Genomic DNA, 19008 nt, shown 5'->3' with positions numbered 1-19008 from the left:
CTGCTTTCTCTTGGTCTGTAAGTTGTCTGATAGAGGAGTTGCTTCTCAGTACAGGTACATACATCACCCAGCACAGCTGTAGCACTCAGTGTCCCAGCTGGCAGGAGAACTATTTCGGTCAGGATGATGATAAAATCTAGTTGAAGGCTGTTCCTGGAGATCGAGTGCAGCAATGAAAAGCATCCCTGTTGAGTAGGAGCTCTCTACAGTGCTGCTGATACAGGGGTGCTATTCTCTTCTCTCCAAACACCTTATCCACTCAGTGAATCAATTCAGCACAGAGCAGTACCTTGCTTATGGCTCCAGACCATTCTGAGTGAATGCCTGCCATTCCAGGAGGACTTGTTCAGCAGGGAAGGAACTAGATTTTCAGATATCCATTTCCCAAAGGACCTTCCATTCCCACTGTGATCCCATCTGACATCACAGCCTTGGCATTTTGGGGTCTGGCAATGGAAATCCCTGCATTTTCAAAATCGTTTGGGTGTTTGGCAGAATTCCCACCATGCTGACTAATCTATCTTCTTTCTGCCACACTGGATTGGCTGAAATAAACTCTACTGTGTTCCTCAGAGCTGAGGCAACCCAGCTAATTAGCAAGGTGCCGTGTTCATGTAATACAGAAGATATTAACCATGTGTAGTGATAAGCCCAGCTGCTTTTGTAGGCTGCAGGTCTCTGCTTTGTCTCACCAGAGGAACAGGTTAGGTAAGTTAGCAATTGTTCCACACCCCTCTGTAGCAACAGCCTCCTCTAACACTCTCAGCTATGGTGGTTCAAGGTGAAACCTGCCTCTGGCTATCTGCTGCTGAGTAATTTCCCACACCAGCCCCTAAGCAGGCAAGCTCCTGCTTCTGCTGGAATAAGGATGGAAGTTAGGCCACGCTCTCCTGGCTGTGCCTCAGCAGCAGTGGATGCTAAGCCAGCTAGGGCTGAGGGCAATGGGGTTAGGATTACTAGGCTGATATTGTGTTTAGTCTTCCTTTGTTGTTTCTGGCTCATCAGCTGTCAGGGGCAAATTCTAGGGCCTCTGTTCATGGGGCTAAGTGACCTCAGCCCCACTGGCAGGAACAGCATGTAGCACTTACCTTGCAGAAGTCTGGAAATAGAGAAGTTCACTCCAGCTTGCTTTGAACTCTGGCAGCTGCACAGGCTTTGGGCACTCCTGCCACGGCTTGTATGGACAATGTGCCCCACCTTTGTCATATATACATGGCACCACATGCTGAGACATGTTCTGTTGCTCTGATCTCTGCTCTTGGGGATTCCCTCTCCTTTGAAGTAGGGTGGGATAATGGCATTTCATTTCATTATGGGTCTTAACTAATGGCAAATGTGAGACTGCATTTCCCCACATCTCTCTGAAGAGGGTGCCCCATCCTCCAGAGACATAACTGGGAAGGAGGAAGGAAACTGGTAAACAGTAATTATAAATATGTTGTAGATGATGGGTATCTTACTAGTTAAGTCTGAAGCCATGCCTCTCCCAGAATACAGGGACCTTTCAGTCTGAGGCTTTGTTTCAGCCTTGTATGGAAACTGAGGACCTGTTGGCATCTTGATCCTTGTTTCCAGGATCCAGGGTTTGGTCTGGACACATTAACATAAAGAGAAAGGGACCTACATACATCATGCTGCAGCATAGGGTCACCATATTTCCAGCATCAAAAAAGAGGACACCTGTGAGGGGCAGGGGGAGGAGGGGGAGAAAAGGGGGAAGGAGTATACAATTGAGAGGGATATGCCCGTGCCCTGCCTCTGCCCCTCACTCTTAAGCCACACCCCCCCAACCCTGCTGCAGCCTCTCACTCCTGACCCACTATACCCTGCCCCCCAGCCCTGCCAGTGCCCCTCACTTCTGACTGCATCCCCCTGCCCCACCAACAGCCCTGCTGGTGCTCCTCACTACTGACCTACAGTCCCCCTTCCCACCCAGCCCTGCTGCCCACGCAGTTCGCATGTGGCTGCACACACACACACACACACACACACACACACACTCTATCTCTCTGTCTCTCTTACCTGCAAGCAACTGCCAGGCCTGCATGCAGAGCACGTGATCCCCGGACAGCCAGTCACTTTGCCCCGCTGCCCCCAGACCCAAGCAGCCAAGTTGAAGTGCCTGGAAAAAGTCAGAAGCAGAGCAAAAACCCGGACATTTGCTTGCATTTTAAAAACCTGCCCAGACAGGAGGACAGGGGGCTAAGAAAGAGGATATGTCCAGGATCTTACTGCAGCACAGTGAAACAGACAGAACCAGGGAACCGAAAGGGGGAAAATCCTTCTCTCTCTAACCTCTAAAAATGGATCACTGAAGCCCTCAGCCTTTTCAAGTTCAAACATGTGAAACCAACCACAAAAAAGAGAAAGAAGCCAGAGCAGTGAGATCAGTTCCTTTAAAACCAACGCAAAACATTTACCACCACCTCAACTTCAAGATTCATCCTTTTGGAGGTTAACAACTATACATTAATAACCAGTAAGACAGCACCATGGGTTGGGGCAGGTTATGATCTTGAAGGGCTTCCCTTCTGCCAGCTTAGAGCTGAGAAGTGCAGTGCCAGGCACAGGCATGGGGCTGTGGTGGTGCCTAGGACTTACATAGAGCTGCAAAGCTCCACTCCAGTGCAGGCACCCATTTTGGTTGTTATTAGTGCTTGGTGGAGGGTGCTAGTGGGGAACAAGCTCTGGAAGAGCAATGTTCACAGCAACTGGCCTCCTGTCCCAACAGAGGTTTTCTTGAGGGGTTTGAATGTGCATGTATGTTAGTCATTGAGCATGGATGTCACAACAAAGACCACATTTGTCCCTCTCAGTAAAAAGCTACTGTCTAGAGGAAGAGCGCGAAGAGACAGGATTCTCCTCTCTCTTCCAAACAGCCATCCCCAGGGCATAACCAACACTTGGTCACAGGCCCCAGTGAGTTCAGAGCGCAGAGCACTGCAGCAGAGGCAGCCCAGGGCAATTCTGCCTGAATTCAGCTTAGCTCACCTTGTGCAAATGGTTAGTTGTGAGGGTCCTTGGACCTAGCCTGGAAACCATCCTCCTCACAAATCACAGCATTGCTAAATGTTTGCCACCACTCTCCTCCCCCAATGTTGTCTGTAAACAGGCACATCACAGCTAGACACCTGGCTAGCACTGCGCCTCAGTCACTATCCTCAACACAAGTCATGTGCTTGAATCTTTCAGAGCTGCCCCCTTCCTCTGCTGAGTACATCAAACAATGCTGTGCCTCACACCAGGCTCATACGGGGTTTCAAGATTTGCAGGGTCTGCCAACACCATCTTCTGGCAACAGACACAGTGTAAAAAGTCTGAGACATTATGCCTGAAGAGCTGGCGGCACGGGTGCAGGTACTGGAAAAAGAAGAGCATGAAGCAGATAGCTAGACAGTAGCCCACCAACAGCTGCAACACCAGCAGTGGGGCACAGATGTACTCATACACGTCTGTCTTGAAGAGGTACCAGAGGACAAGGAGGATGGCATTCTCCACCAGCCGCACACTGTAGTACAGGGCCAGGCGGCCCCAGTTCTGTGACTTGTCTATAAGGTCCCTGTCTGCCAGCTTCAACTGTACAGCTGACCAGCAGAATATGTTGATGCCAGCATAGAGCAGAGTGACAGAACACAGCACCACCACAGTGCCCACCCGGCTGAAGTTCTTCTCGATGTTGTCAGGCAACTGCGTGCCACTCCGCCAGAACTGTACCCATGGCAGGAAGAAGACAACCAGCAGGTTGGCTAAGGCTATGGGGATAATCCAGTGCTTGAAGACAGTGCAGAAGAGCACGAGGACAGCCACACGGGTGGAGATCTCCAGGCTGCGCCACAAGACAATGCAGAGAAACGCCAGGGGCCGCAAGTGGACCTTGTAGTCATCATACTTGATCTGGATGGCCAAAACGTTGCAGACCAGCGCCCCATAGGTGACTGACACCAGACAGATGCCCATCAGGACGGCTGCAAGGGAGGGATGGAAAGGTGGTGACTATGGGCAGTCAGACAGGGTTACATATAGCAATGCACTGCACACTGCTGCACTGGCTTGCACCCTCCCTTCTCCACATTATTCAAACAGATCTACATGTAAGGCACATAGGTCTCAGGGGGTCAGCAGGTACTGGGAAGGGAAAGGTCATGGCAAGTGCAAGTGGGCCCTGGGGAGGGATGGTTCATCATGGGTGGGAACCAGGGGCTGGAGAAGTCACTGGGGAAATGCTACAACACAACTTGTAGCAAGCAGAAGCAGGGTCCCTGAGAGGACAGAAAGAACATGATTAAGAGATGATCCCAATTGGGAAAGGAATGTCCCTGCTGAGAACAAGCCCTGGCAGATGCAGTACATCCAGCGTGTCCTGAATCTGCCCCAGCAAGCCTGCTGTACGATTTTGTATGTATAAGGCTGAAAACAGATGTCACCTTTGTGCCGCCATGAACATTTTTCTAACAGCACGAAGTCCAAGCAAACAGCTGTCCATACCCCTTGTTGCATCACAAATGGCCAAAACTGTGGCCACAACAACAGGTAATATAAATTTGTGCTGTTTTTTGTGGTGGACATCTGTTTGCTTTATGGTGGGGGAGCATGGGCAGCCCACAGCTGCCCACACTCTCCAGCTGCCCTGGGGCTTCAGGGGCCTGATCCTGTGTACTCATAGAACTCCTCTGCAGGGGTGTGTGCAGGATTGGGCCCCTGTAGCCCCAAGAGTATGTGCCCAAGTTCCTCACTTGAAGAGGCACTCCCTGAAAATCCCTTGCTTGCTGCCACACCCTGACTCAGGCTTCCCCCATTTGCAGAAGTACACCCTGAGTTGGTTCACCTGTTTGCAGCTGTCCCACAGGGTCAGGCCTTTGAAGCACCAGGGTCTCTGTCCCGTGGGACAGTGGGCGAATATGTGTCACCCAATGAAGTGGATCAGCTGTGCCAGGACACATCCTAACACATTTGATCCTGTTCTAAAGACATCTGTTTATAGCTTAAGTGCAGGCACTGACCTCTTTTCCTGTCCAATGTAAGTGGGAACACTTGCTATCCTTACCATGGGCTAAGTGGTTAGGCCCTCAGCAGAAGGTTAATGTTCCATCCACTCCTCACCCCATCTGAGCTAATAACTCCCATCTCCCTCCAGCAGATAAGTCAAATTGAGCCCCATGCAATTCAGACCCAAAGCCACAACTACACCTTTATGCCAGGCCTGATACTGGCCTCTTAACTAAGGGTAAACACCTGTGCTGAGCCAGGGATGACCAGATGTAACAACCTATGAGCCCAGTGCTGTGAGACACCTGTACTGAGCCATCATGGAATCTGGATAGCCAATGGCTCAGCTGAGAAGAGGGCTGGTTGTAGGGCAGTCAGAAAGCCTAGTTGGCTTTCCCTCTTCCCTGTACAATAATAAAATTAGGCTTTTAACTGCTCCCAAGTTAGATTAATGTTTACTGCCTTCACACTGTTTTCAGCCAAACCTAACATTCAGACTTGCCAAGAGGCAGTTGCTAATCTGCTGGGTGAGTTGTGTTGGAGCAAGTCTTGTGTCCACCTTTTTCTGGTACAGTCCTAGGAAAGTAGGATTCTGAGGGAGTTGGCTGATGTGATTGCAGAGTCATTGACCATCATCTTCAAAAACTCATGGCAATCAGGAGAGAACCTGGATGATTAGAAAAGAGCAAACATAGTGCCCATATTTAAGAAAGGGAAAAAGGAGGATCCAGGGAACTACAGACCAGTCAGCCTCACCTCAGTCCTGGGAAAACTCATGGAGCAGATCCTCAAGGAATCCATTTCTAAGCACTTGGAGGAGAAAAAGGTGATTAGGAACAGTCAGCATGGAGTCACCGAGGCAAGTCATGCCTGACCAACCCGATTGCTTTCTATGACAAGGTGACTGGCTCTGTGGATGTGGGGAGATCAACGGTTGTGGTACACCTTGATTTTAGGCTTTTGATACGGTCTCTCACAGTATTCTTGCAGGCAAGCTAAGGAATTATGGGCTGAATGAATGGACTGTAAGGTGGATAGAAAACTGACTGGAGCATCAGGCTCAGTGAGTAGTAATCAATGGCTCAATGTCTAGCTAGCAGCTAATATCAAGTGGAGTGACCCAGGGGTTGGTCCTGGGGCTGGTTTTGTTCAACGTCTTCATTAACGACCTGGAAGATGGCATAGAGCGCACCCTCAGCAAGTTTACAGATTACACTAAGCTGGGGGGAGTAGTAGATATACTGGAGTGTAGGACTAGGATTCAGAGTGATCTAGACAAATTGCAGGATTGGGCCAAATGCAATCTCATGAGGTTCAACAAGGACAAGTTCAAATCCTTACACTTAGGACGGAACAATCCCATACACCAGTACAAGCTGGGGGCTGACTGGCTGGACAGCAGCTCTGCAGAAAAGGACCTGGGGGTTACAGTGGATGATCAGCTGAATATGAGCCAGCAGTGTGTCTTTGTTGCCTAGAAGGCTAACAGCATACTAGGCTGCATTGGTAGGTGTGTTGCCAGTAGGTCAAGGAAAAGTGATATTCCCCTTTGTTCAGCACTGGCGAGTCCACATCTGGAGTACTGTGTTCAGTTTTGGGCCCCCCACTACAGAAAGGATGTGGACAAATTGGAGAGAGTCTAGCAGAGGGCAACAAAAATGGTGAGGGGGCTGGCAGACATGACTTATAAGGAAAAACTGAGGGAACTGGACTTATTATATCTAGAGAAGAAGAGACTCGGGGAGGAATTAATAGAAAGAGGATGGAGATAGACTGTTCTCAGTGGTGGCAGATGACAGAACAAGGATTAATGGTCTCAAGTTGCAGCAAGGAAAGTTTAGGTTAGATATTAGGAAGAATGTTCTCACTAGGAGGGTAGTAAAACACTGGAACACAGGTTATCCAGAGAGGTGGTGGAAGCTCCATCCTTGGAGGTTTTCAAAACCCAGCTACACAAAGCTTTGGCTGGGATGATCTAGTTGGGGATCGTCCTGCTTTGAGCAGGCGGTTGGACTGGATGACCTCCTGAGGTCCCTTCCAACCCTTGGTTTCTGTGATTCTATGATCCAGAACATTTAGGGTACACTAGGTCTTGCGTTTCATCAGTAATCATGCAAAAATTTAGGCACTGGTATAAACATACAACAGTGATTGTGGGTCTCCGAAGAATAACCTTTTGCCTATCTGTTACAAAGACAGCTTTTATTTCCAGAAAACATAGCAGGTCAGTCAAATTTAGCTTGGGCACTGGAAATTGTGCAACAGCCATGGTGAAAAAGTTTTTGATGTGGGCTGTAGCAAGTACATGCTGCTAGCTACAGAAGCACATAGGTTCAAGCTGATGTGCAGAGTCCCTAGACAAATACTTAAACAAAGATTATTCTCCTGCATCTGTGCCTGAAAGGGCCATGGAATTTGTATTAGTGCCTCTCAGCCACTCTCACAGTATGAATCACCCCTAAATGGCAGATTTTTGACATACCCCATGAATGATCATGATATTCAAGGGAGAACTGTGACAAATGGCTTACCCAGAAAATATCATATGCCTAATGCAACAAGAAAAGCAAGCATCCCTGGGTGGTCATTCAGCTCTCTGGAATCCCACTGACAGTCAAAGGCAGGCTGTGCAGGTGAATACTGAGAGCCCACAGGAATGAAACAGAGGTTTCTTTTTTTGCTTTGCAAATAACCGCTTCTTCCTTCCTGGTAAGGCCAACACAGTATCTCATCCTGGCCCACACTACACCTGGGATTGTGGGTAGGTATGAAAGACCAGTGGAACCAGGGACTGAGTTTTCTGTTTGTTCACCTTCGTTTGAGTTCCTCAGTGTTCATCAGCTTAAAAGGCTTGTGTGATTTACACAGAAATGGGACTCTACTTTCTTAGCCAGTCAGCTCATGCACTAAAGTAATCATAATGCCAGCTTCACATCACCTAGTAAAGGAAAAGGTTACACTGTTTCTGTACACAGGGAATTTTAAAGGCTCAGATCTGCCTTTAGTGTTTAAGGGCCTGACCCTGCTCCCTCTCTATTAAACCCAACAATTCTATTTTGGGTATCGAGAGCTCTTTCCATCAGTGCAGTTCATGGTGCTTCACAAACATTAATTAGCCTAGCCTCGTCACACCTGTGGGAGGCATCTCCATAATATTATTTCCATTTTACAGCTGGGAAAACTTAGTCACAGGTTAATGAGCTTGCTCTAGGTCAGAAAACCTGTGACAAAACCCAAAGAGAACCTGGATGTCCTCCAGCCATCTTGCTTGTGCGACCACATCAAACGGATTTTACCCATCCTGAGCCAGAGCCTGCAAAAACACCTGTCTTACTTGACTCGCAGGAGCCATCCAGTCACAATATATGGGCCATATCCTTGACCTGCATAAGTTGACAACTCAGTTGAAATCACTATGTTTTATACCAGCAAGGTTCAAACTCAGTGGAACTGCTTGGACACAGGCAGAAATGTTTACAAGAATCATGCTTTCCTCAGCTGCTTTTATTGTCATATCAGATGCTACTTCTCGGATCAGTATCATATGATCCAGCTTCAGAAAAAAATCCCTAGTCAGGAAATCTCTTAAACCCCTACTTAAATGCATTTTTTAATTGGAGCCCTTGTTGGGGAGAATGAGGGTGGCATGGAAGAAGTAATGAGACCTTGGGTACGTGAGATTACAGAGGCAGTTGGCTTGGAGCACACAACCTCACCCAAGGGGCGATTCTGCACTGTGGTCATAGGAAAAATTACACAGAACTTGCAACCTGAGAGGGAATAGGTTTTTAGTGTTTCTCAATCAGTTTTGTTCCCTGTTAGTCCTAGACTGTTTCAGGACAGAGAGAGACTCCTGGGGTCTATGTCCCCACAGCCTCTCTGACCTGCCCAGGTTCTTCACAGTGATGTGAGCTGTGGCATCACCCCCAGCACAGCCTCCTCATCCCTACTCTATTCTTGACAAACCTCCTAAAACACAGCTAATAAGGAGCTCAAAAGAAACCTCAGAGCTGACGGCTGTAGTGCCCACACCAGGAGGAACTCTCCACGCTGGAATGACGGCTTTATGCTTCTGAAGCCTTTTTTGCATGATAGAAAGGATCTACAACATGAGATCAAAACTCACCCTCTGACCACACTGGGCAAGACCCTGAGACAGCAGCACCCACAGAAATGTATGAACTACTCCCAAGGTGACGGTCTCCAAATACACCCCTAACTGTAAATTAAAAGCCACAACTGAATGGATCAGCTTAAATGTTCCTTATATAATTTATACTAGTGGCTTATGTTGGGGTTTATTTTGGTCCTTAGTCTCTTTCCTTTCCTGGGTCCCCTACTTCAACAAATATTTGGGATCCCAGTATTGTTGGCAAAGTTTCAACAAAACTAGAATCTTAATCACAAGTTAAAACAAAGAAATGTCATGAACTTTTCTCTTCATGAGGCTTGTTAAAATATTGTTTTAAAAGTCAAACTGAACTGCTGTTTCCGTAGTTTGTAGACACACTGACCCTGTAAAGTTAGGAGCTGGCTATATGCCCTGCTGTGACATGGCAAACATTTAAATAAAAGTGACTTCAGGCAGTCATACAGAAATTATTTCAGTCATGTGAGTAGTGCTCTGGAGATCTGCAGGGTTACTCAGCTGACCAAGTGACTGCTGAATTTGGGCTCAAGCAGCTTTATGGTGTTCAACAGACATCACAACAGCCATTAGCTGGGATGCAGCTGCAGTAGCAAATATAGGCCTGGTGGGAGGATTTAACCAGGATTAAGACACATTCAATTTAAGTTGACTGAATTTTTTTTTTCTAAATCGTAAGATGATGAACTCTTGGTCAGAAAATTTCTCCAGGAGATGCAGAAAGAAACATCTCTCCTCCAGTGATGAGAGCTGTTGAAGCCTTAGGTTACTATTCCCTGGGAAGGTAGCTGATTTACTTTTTCTTCTGCCATAATCACCATAGTATCAGAGCATCTTGCATTTATTAACAGACTATGGCTTCACAACATTCCTGTGAGGTAGGGAAATATTATTCCTATTTTACAAACTGGGAAAAAAGAGATTATGCAATTCTCCTAAGGCCATATAGACAGTCTGTGGCTAAGCTAAAGACCCAGATATCCTAAACCCAGTCCACTGCCCAACTGCTGAACCATCCATCCTACACCTGACAGGAGTTTATTCTAACCTAGAAGAAGTAGAATCCTACATGGAAGATAAACAAGCTGGTTCTAGAGAGGCTCCCAACCATTTCGGGCAGTATATCACACTGAGAAGACTCACACATTGGCCGTACCAGCTAGTGTCCACTACATCTGATTTAGATGTGCCCCCCTAACCTGCTCAGGAGTATGCTCCTGCCTTTAACAGGATCTGGAAGGATATCACCTACAGGTCTGATTGTACTACCTAAATAGCTGCTGTAATTTCAAGTGCATACTGCACTGCTATGCACCCCCTCTGCTAGCCTGTTGCAGCACTGCTACCACCTTCTGTCCTGGGAGCCATTACTTTCCAGTATTGCAGGGTGAATCAGGTCTATCCCATTCTCATATTTCCACTGTATATTGCCAGGCTCTTCAGAGACAGAGGAGCACTCAAGGCTCTAAACCTGTTTCCTGAGCCTCACTCCTTACTAACTGTGCTGCCCTGTTTCTTTTTTACCTCTGGCAATAGGAATGTATTTCTCGACGATGCTGATGTAGAGCTGCAGTGTGAGCTGTGGGGTGGAGCCCAGGAAGGCCTGGATCACTGCCACACGCTTGAAGGCATTACGATGTGTGACCAGCCTGCGGACTGTGTGGCCGACCTCCTGCTCCATCTCCACTTCATAGCCTTTCTTGAGTTTCTTCTTACGCGTGATGGTGACATAAGGCTCCTCCTCCTGCCCTGAGGTGCAGTAAACCACCAGGGCTTCCACACACCTGCACAAACAAAGCAGCCCATCAGCCCAGCCAGCACACAGACCCTCCATGCAAGCCCCTCCACGTCAGCAGTATCCCATCTTCTACTTCCTCATCTGATGTGGACAGCATCATCCTTGTGATGCTCACTGGGGTCCCCAATATCTTAACTTCCTGAGCTACCAATGCCACACATACCTATAGTCATAAGGCCATAGAGTTGCTGCTCCCACTCAGGCAGCTGGCAAGCGAGTGCAGCATAGCAAACACCATCCTGATGCAGATATTGAAGGGCAGAGCACTAGGTTTGCATTGTGGGAAGCATATAACACAGAATGCTGCCTCCTCTGCTGCCATGCTTGAAAATAGCAAGGGAGAGAGAGAGAGAGAGAGAGAGAGAGAGAGAGAGAGTGTGTGTGTGTGTGGTCCATTCATACCCTACTGGGATAACAGCTCCTGCAGGCCAAAGGAATTGTTTGTGCATTGTGTTTTATCTCCTGCAGGGAGCAGGAGTCTTTCCTCACCCAGCCCACCACTGTTCCTAGTACAATAAACAGAGAGTTGGGAAAATGTCCCTCTGCTATGTTTTGGGTGGAAGCTTATGGTTGGCTTTGCCAGCCCCGGAGATTCCTCCCTACAGTACATCCCTGAAACACGCAGGGGTTTGGGCTTCTGTCTAAATCCACCATGTTGCTGCTTCAGTGCCAGCCTTGTCAGTTCAGCATTTGAACTCCAGCCCACTTGAGCCCCATGATCTCCATCAGCCAAGAAAAATGCATGTGTTCAACGTGGTCTGCTGAAGAAAACTAATATCCATGTAGGCTTGGCTTCTGCTTGAAAACTAAGGACCTCTAGGACAAGTGGTGGAAGTTTTACTAGGAAAGTTAATGAAGCAAAAGCAACTGCTGTTTTTCAGATCAAGGTGGAATTAGATCTTTGTAAAATGTCTCTTACAAAAGCCTAAGCCTCACCTGGATCATGTTTTGTGACAACTCTAATATGAAACCCAGCTGCTCCAAAGGGACAAGCTTCAAGTGAATCAGAGATGATTTATGGCATTTCATCAAAAACAGGTGAAACAATATGTTCAGCTCTGGTCAGCTTTGACTGCAAGGCTTTGTTTGAAATAATTTGCGTAAACCAGGCAGCTTTCTCTGGAATAGCCCTGGATGTCTCTCACAAGAACAAGATGCTTGCAAGCACTGTAAGAGGCACTGCAGTCACTCCACATTTGGCCCTCTGTAGTTGAAATGCATGGAGGCCATATGCAGCACTGACCCACCATAGAGAAATCCTACCACATGCTTTTATACAGAGAAATATCATGCAGTAATGAGAATCAAGGCATTTCATGCAAGGTGTCAAACTCAAGAAAACCTGCAGGTGGCCTGTAATGGTACAAGCTATGCTACTCTAAGACTTGGCAATGTGTTACAAAAACCATTTAACTCTTATTAGATGACCAGAGTGAAGTTGCCCAAACCCTGGAAATTCAGTGTTAAGGCTAGTGTTTTCTCTTTAGAACCTATGCAAAATGGAACATGAGCTCATTAGTGTGACTTCATGAGAGGGACACCGTGGGATTGCCCCTTCTCGGCTTCCTGTGACAGGATGTAGCAACAGCTCAAGTCCCTGGGGGCTTCTGGGTACATCTCTGAACTAGCTGTTTTGATACAAGCTACCTGCATGCTGCATTGCTTGGCTCTGCTCATCTCCTTCCCAGCTCTCCATGGAGACAACTAAAAACACTACCCGACTGCATCCCAGGGTAAAGTGTGAGCCACACCCTTTCAGGGAAGCCAGTGGGAGAGGCCAAGAGAGACGTACCGAGTCTGTTATGCAGTCTAGCTAGAAATAAACAGGTTCTTATACGTTTTTATGCCTTTAATGAGCTCTGATGCAGCTGGCATGGCTTTTTGCACCACCTACTCTGTGTTGCCGGATGGAGTTGACAGAACTAATAATGGGAGTGCTCCCATCTTGAGCACACTGCCCATCACAGTCATTGTCTAAGAATGAGATGCAGGTATCTTTCCTCACTGTTTCCTGCCTCTGATGCTGCCAACTCCTTCTCCACTATCCTTTGGGCTGAGAGCTGCAATTAGCTGGGGTGCTGTCTCCTCAGTCATGCAAATATGCTGTAAGTTTTCTACTCCAATTCTCTCACACTGCCACATGCTCTTCCCCCGCACCTCACAGCATCAAACCCAAGGCAGCAGCTGCCTTCCCTTAGTCAGGGACTTCATTCCCATGCCCACAGAGCTGCTAGTACACAGATGTCACAAGCCAACTCTTCCTGGTCTCTCTAACAATCTCACAAAACTAAAGGAAAGGGAAGTGCTGTCTGAGAAAAGCAGCTATGAAAAGGAGACCTTTGTTAAAGAGCCTGAGTACAAGCTTACAGAGACAGTAACTCCACCCGCCCTCCAGATAGACAGAGAGCGAGATTTCACTGTGAGGGGAACAGGGATGGACAGGATGTGAGGGGAAGGCAGAAGCCAGATAAGGTCCCTTGATAAGCTCCAGCAGACCTCTCTCTGGTCAACATGGCAATACCAGAGAGGAGCAAGCTCTCTAGAAACTCCTGTGGTTTACTGACAAAAGTGTTGAGGAGGAGAGGGGTGTAGGTTGTAGCCATGTTGGTCTAAGAACATAGCAAGACAAGGTTCTTTGGGTGAATCTGATATCTTTTATTAGACCTACTTAAATAGCTGGAAAACAATTATTAAGCAAGCTATCAAAGACAGGAATACCCAATTACCCGTGTGGGCACATTTCTCACAAGAAAAACCACTCTCTCTCCAATCTCTCAGTCCTGATCCTCAAAGAAAACTTGTAAAACACTTCCCAGAGACGAGCCTATGAACTCCACTTCGTCAACTTCCTGGACACTAAAAATCATGGACTAAATATAGACATTGGATTTATGACATTATAACCTGCCTGACATCTGACTCCCCAGGTATCTCTCCACTATTCACCCCCCTTCTCTCTTCCCCCTGTCCCCAGCCTCTCTCTCACCCATTGACTCCTCAATCTCCATTTTCACTGACTACCCGTCTTGTATGCATACCAGACCAGCTTCTGGCTTCTTTACTGTTCATTCCATCCAGGAAGAGCACACACCAACTGCAAAAACTTCCTTAGCCTGAAGAAGGGTTTTTGAACCCAAAAGCTTGCTTAAAAATTGTTCTCCAACTATTTAAGTTGGTCTAATAAAAGATATCAGATTCACCCAAAGAACCTTGTCTGCCTATGAGAAGGAGAGGTACAGCTAGGGGTGGGGAGGAAGGACTGCCTGTGGGCAGAGGTGCGGACAGGCAACAGGAGCTATTCTGGGATAATTAAATGCCTTAGGAGGTTTTGCTAAAAATTACATCATTCTAAAACTTTACTTGACCCTATGGAAGCACCCTCTGCCTGCTCTGGGGAGGAGGACGAGGAACGTAAGCTGAAGCCTCACACAAAGAAACTAAAAGAAGGAGCAAAAGTTCCTGCTCCCCATATCTAGCCTGGACCACAGGAAATACAAGGAGCTCCTCCACAGCCATTGCCAGGGACAGGAGCTATCCCACAGCTGGAGCTCCCTCCAGTAGCCTTGGTATTTATCCCACAAGATACTTTCCAGTGGCAAAGTACTGTGCAAACAATTTGAACAGCACAGAACTGCAGGGACTCAGAGCTGTCACAGGCAGCACATTGGCAACATCCTGCACAACTATTCCAGCTGTGAACGCTCAAGAGCTTCCCAAGTTGTCACACAAAGTTTGAGGACCCGATTCAAGCCACTAAATCATCTCAGATTTGGTTCCTGGGGCTGGGCAAGGACTATTTAGGACAGGGGAAGTTGGAGGCACCTTTGCTCACCTGATGACAGGCCCCAGCTGGAGAAGGTGCATCAGGAGGATCAGTGGCTTGTCACTGGTCAAATCCCGGTGAATGAAAATGAGTGTCAGCTGGACCAGGATGGACGGACACACCATGAAGAAGATGGTCATCGCCAGCCAGAAGCGGTCGTCGGAGTGGCTGTAAGAGAAGCACAGGATCCCGGCCGCCACTGACTCACCGCAGAACAGGAGCGTGGAAAAGAGGATACCCAGTGGTAGCTTTGCCTTGGGGGATGCTTGGGGCTCCCCCGTCTTCTCCTCAAAGGACGGCTGCTCCGAACACTCCCTGATGGAGACCTCGCACGCGCCGTCCATCCTGGGAAGCCCGGGCCCCTCCAGCGCCCTCGGTGCCCCCGGCCTAGGGGCCGTCAGCGTGGCTGGGGGGCGGCGCCGTCAGCCCCGGAGGCCCCCCACGGCCATGCCACCGGGCCCAGACGTCGCTCCAGCGGGGAGGGGGCAACTCCAGCGCGTCCCGGCCCCGCTGCCCCGACCGGCGGGGACCGCCCCAGGACAGCGCTGCGGGGCTCCGCCGCCGCTGCCGACGGGCGCGAGCTGCGCGGGTCACGGCCGCCCCTGCGGAGAGAGAGGGCGCGACTGAAGGCGGCTCCGCGAGCCGCGAGGCGAGGCGGGGCGGCCCCACTATCTCCGCGCCCGCGGCCGCTCCCCCTTCTCCCCGTAGGGCCAGGCCAGGGGCTCCGGCGAGCACGTGGCGGCGGCCTGGCTCGGCTGGAGGCTGCGGGCTGGGGCCATCGCCGCCGCCCAGGACTGCACCGGGCGGGGTGGGGCGGCTGCCACGAGTCTCCACCCCCGCCCCGAGAGCAGGGAGTGCGGGCCGGGCCCCGGCCCCCGCCCCCGCCCCGCTCCGCTCCGCTCCAGCCCGGCGCTGCAGCAGGTGTGCGGCCGCCGCCCGGTCTTAGCGCCCGCGGCGGGGCGGGGAGCGCAGTGCCGGGGCTCTCGGCCGTTGCCTCGCCTCGTCCTGCGCCCTCCTGCCCCGGGCGCGGGGAGCCCGGCCGGGCCGCCTCACCTGCAGTCGCTAGGTCCCAGCGTCCTCCGTCCCCTGCCGGCTGCTTCCCCTCCCCAGCCGCAGACCTGGCGGGGCCCGTCCGGCCGCCGGCTCTGTCCCTGCGCTGCCCACCTCTGTCTGACAGCCGCTGAGCGGAGCCCAGCAGGCGGCTCCCCCGGCCGCCTGCTGCCTCAGCCTGGCTCGAGGGGCGGTAACCTTCCTCCCCGCTTGGACCGGGCCCAGTTTCCACAGCCTGACGGTGAGGGGCGGCACAAGCCGGGGGGGTAGGGGCTGCGTGGGCACGACTGGCTCCGGGGGGTTGTAGCAGGCGGCCACGAGCCTCTGGGTAAGCCGAAGTGAGGCCCTAAAACAAAAGAACCGGGGTTTTCTCTCCCCCTCCCATCAGGGGTAGAGAACCGCTGCCCAGCCGATGGAGTGTGAGGCCTTTTGGGGCCTGTTCCCCCTTCAGCAGTTCCCGTAAGTTTGGCTAGAAACTCACCTTTGCCTCCCCTAAGCCTACTGCTTACCGGTGCTTCCTTCCTTGTGTCCAAGGATTCTCCATACCTGAGAGTTTGGGGCAAGTAGGGTAGCTCGGTCCAAAAAAGAAAAATGCTCCTGTGCTATCTGAAGAGACACTAGAGGGACCCTTTGCTCCCCCCAGCAGGTCAAGGCTTTGTGCTCCTGTAGTCAGGGCTCTGCGGTATTCAAAGGTCACAGACAGGGGTGTGGCACCACAGCCCCTGGTTTCATTCCACATCTGTCCTGATCTCTTACATCCGTCAGTCCAGTCTCCTGCAGCATCCCTGTCCCTGGCCTCAGGCAGGGATCACTCCTCCCACTCACAAAGATCGGCCCTTTTTGAGTGAGTGGGTACTGGGGTAACTATAACTGTTTTGACAAGACTTTGGAACCTATAGGCACTCTCACTGCCAGCCAGATTGCACAGCGTGCTCCATGGTCACCTGCTGGCATCTCTTTTGGCGGGCAGAGATGTGACGCAGCAATGGAAGACTTGAGGTTGGCCAGTTTCTCCTATTTTAGGAAGACTGAGAAGATTGGGTAGTTTTAAAAGGGCTCTCACTGCAGGCTTCTGCAGCAAGGCTGGCCTGCCAGTCCAAACTTCTGCGGAAACTGCAGTCTGTGGGGACGCCATGCCCAGTACTTAAGGCACCTCTGTAGCTCCCTTCATCAAAAGACCATAGCCACATCTTGCACAACACGGTTTGTAAAACATGATCTATATTATACTGCAGGGGAAACCCAACCCAACTTCTGTCCTCAACCCTGCTGCTGATAAGCTATCTTTGCCCAAGCACATAGAAACCACAGCACTTTATCACTGAGCTCCATTCTGGCTTTGCCATTAAGGAAGCCAGTGTAAACGTGCAATTATGTTTTCAGCAACTGTTCCACATTTCTGCTCCAATGCCTGACAGCAGTGTACCAAGCTGCTGACATGGGAGACGGTAAGACTGAAGATGTCTGAAGTGTCCAAAGGAACTGTGTTCTGATCTCTGATAAGTGGTGGAGAGAACCACTGGCTACCTCATCTATGGGGGTGTTTTTCAATTACTTTCTAGAAAATGCCCTGTACAAGGGCAATAGTAGAGAAAACCATTATAGTGACTGTATCTGGTCTCTAAACCACATGAAGTGACTATGCTTCCCAAAGGAGCCTTTAGGAAGTAGGCTGTTTTATACGTGCCTTCATGTAAATGGGTTGTATCTCTGTTGGTCTAAGGACATAGGCAGACAAGGTTCTTTGGGTAGATGTGACATCTCTTATTAGACCAACTAAAGAGTTGGAAAAATTGTTCTTTGCAAGCTTTTGATCACAAACACCCTTCTCTCTATGCCTGCAGAAGGGCGTTTGTGTTTGAAACTTGCAAAGAACAATTTTTCCAACTATTTAGTTGGTCTAATAAGAGAGATCATATCAACCCAAAGAACCTTGTCTGTTCATGTCCATGGAATACTCTAAGTGTTGAGAGATCTATCTGCAGGTTTTTACAGCACCACAGTACAGCAACATTCACACCTTATCATGACAACACTTTCCTCCCCCAGCACAAAATGATAAAATGTAGGAACCCTACAAAGTATAGCAGACTTCCTCTTGTACATGGGTGCAGCCTTAAGACAGGTCTGGTTCCCAGCATGCAGTACCATCCTCATATGAGCACCCAAGCAGTGCCATGACTCTACCTCTTTATTAACAGCAAGAGCAATTTACAATCTGCTCCAAATTAAATGCAACCCTTAGGATTCTGGCAAGCTGCCAAAGCATCCCTCAGCTAAGCAATGTCTGGACACTGAACTCAAGCGGTCATATTTTTAATTTTCTCTCTTCCTATTTAACAATAAATTATTTAAATTAAATTGCTTAAGAGCAAAAGCATTCCAATGCTGCTTTCTGTCCAAGGGCCTCAAGCACTTCACAGGAATTAATCAATTAAGTATCCCAAAAGCCAGTGGGGAGTAAGTATTATCCTCAGGCACAGAGAGGTTAGGGGATTTGCTGTAGTGCCTGCTGTGAGCCACTAACAGGGGCAGGATCAGGATCAGGATCAGGATCATCCTCTCCTGACTCTCAGACTTGTGCTTTAACCAACAGCCCATAAAACAACTCTGTAAGCAATGATAAAATCTAATGTTGAATTCTGTCCTAAATCCCATTGGCACTCCCACTAAAATTGGTCAGATTGGCATGCATGTCTGCCTGAAAATTGAACTTGGCCTGAGGATTACTAAAGAGGAGCACTTGAACTCTCAGTTTATTGCAGCGTAAACGTTACAAAATGAAACTGGGATAAATAAGGAGTGATTGTGTAAGTGGAGAGAAGGAACACAACTGTCGCATTCCTATGTGAAGCATAAGTTTGTTCCCATCAGGCGAACTTTGCACAGTGCAAGTTGCCCTGCTATGCAAGTTGCCCTACTTGCAAGATGAGCTGTTTCTCTTGGGTAGGTGCAGGCTAACAGTATAGCCAAGATGACATCACCTAGAAATACGTGACCAAAGTGTCCCAAGAAAAAAAAGAATCAGTAAAAATGCATGAAAGCTGAGGCTAGCAAGCAGACGGCATTCCTATTGCATACCCAAAAGATCCTTTTGGTGACATTTTTAGAAAAAAATCAGTCCAAACTCAAAACTTACTATTTTGTGTATTATAGCAGGACCTAGAGGCTTCATTGTGCTTGGCATTGTACAGGCCCATAGTA

General features: G+C 49.1%; 1 protein-coding gene across 1 annotated transcript; it reads right to left on the bottom strand.

Moving 5' to 3' along the window:
• Positions 1-2382: 2382 nt before the first annotated feature.
• XKRX (XK related X-linked) lies at positions 2383-15986 on the bottom strand. Its single transcript, XM_006266003.4, has 4 exons — positions 15808-15986; positions 14764-15356; positions 10658-10917; positions 2383-3965 (listed from the first exon to the last, which is right to left on the bottom strand). The coding sequence occupies exons 2-4, from the start codon at positions 15096-15098 to the stop codon at positions 3220-3222; spliced, it is 1341 nt and encodes a 446-aa protein (XP_006266065.1). The 5' UTR covers positions 15099-15356; positions 15808-15986; the 3' UTR covers positions 2383-3219.
• Positions 15987-19008: the final 3022 nt, after the last annotated feature.

The sequence above is a fragment of the Alligator mississippiensis genome, chromosome 8 (genome assembly GCF_030867095.1).
Source record: "Alligator mississippiensis isolate rAllMis1 chromosome 8, rAllMis1, whole genome shotgun sequence".
NCBI lineage: Eukaryota > Metazoa > Chordata > Crocodylia > Alligatoridae > Alligator > Alligator mississippiensis.
This window is presented reverse-complemented; position numbering and strand designations above follow the sequence as displayed.

What these genes read in the sequence shown, in the direction of transcription:
- XKRX (XM_006266003.4), bottom strand. Translation starts at nt 15,098, where the DNA reads ATGGACGGCGCGTGCGAGGTCTCCATCAGGGAGTGTTCGGAGCAGCCG. An exon ending in CAGCTGGGGCCTGTCATCAG is followed by an intron (nt 10,918 to 14,763) that starts GTGAGCAAAGGT and finishes TTGTTTGTGCAG; the next exon opens with GTGTGTGGAAGCCCTGGTGG. An exon ending in ATACATTCCTATTGCCAGAG is followed by an intron (nt 3,966 to 10,657) that starts GTAAAAAAGAAA and finishes CCTCCCTTGCAG; the next exon opens with CCGTCCTGATGGGCATCTGT.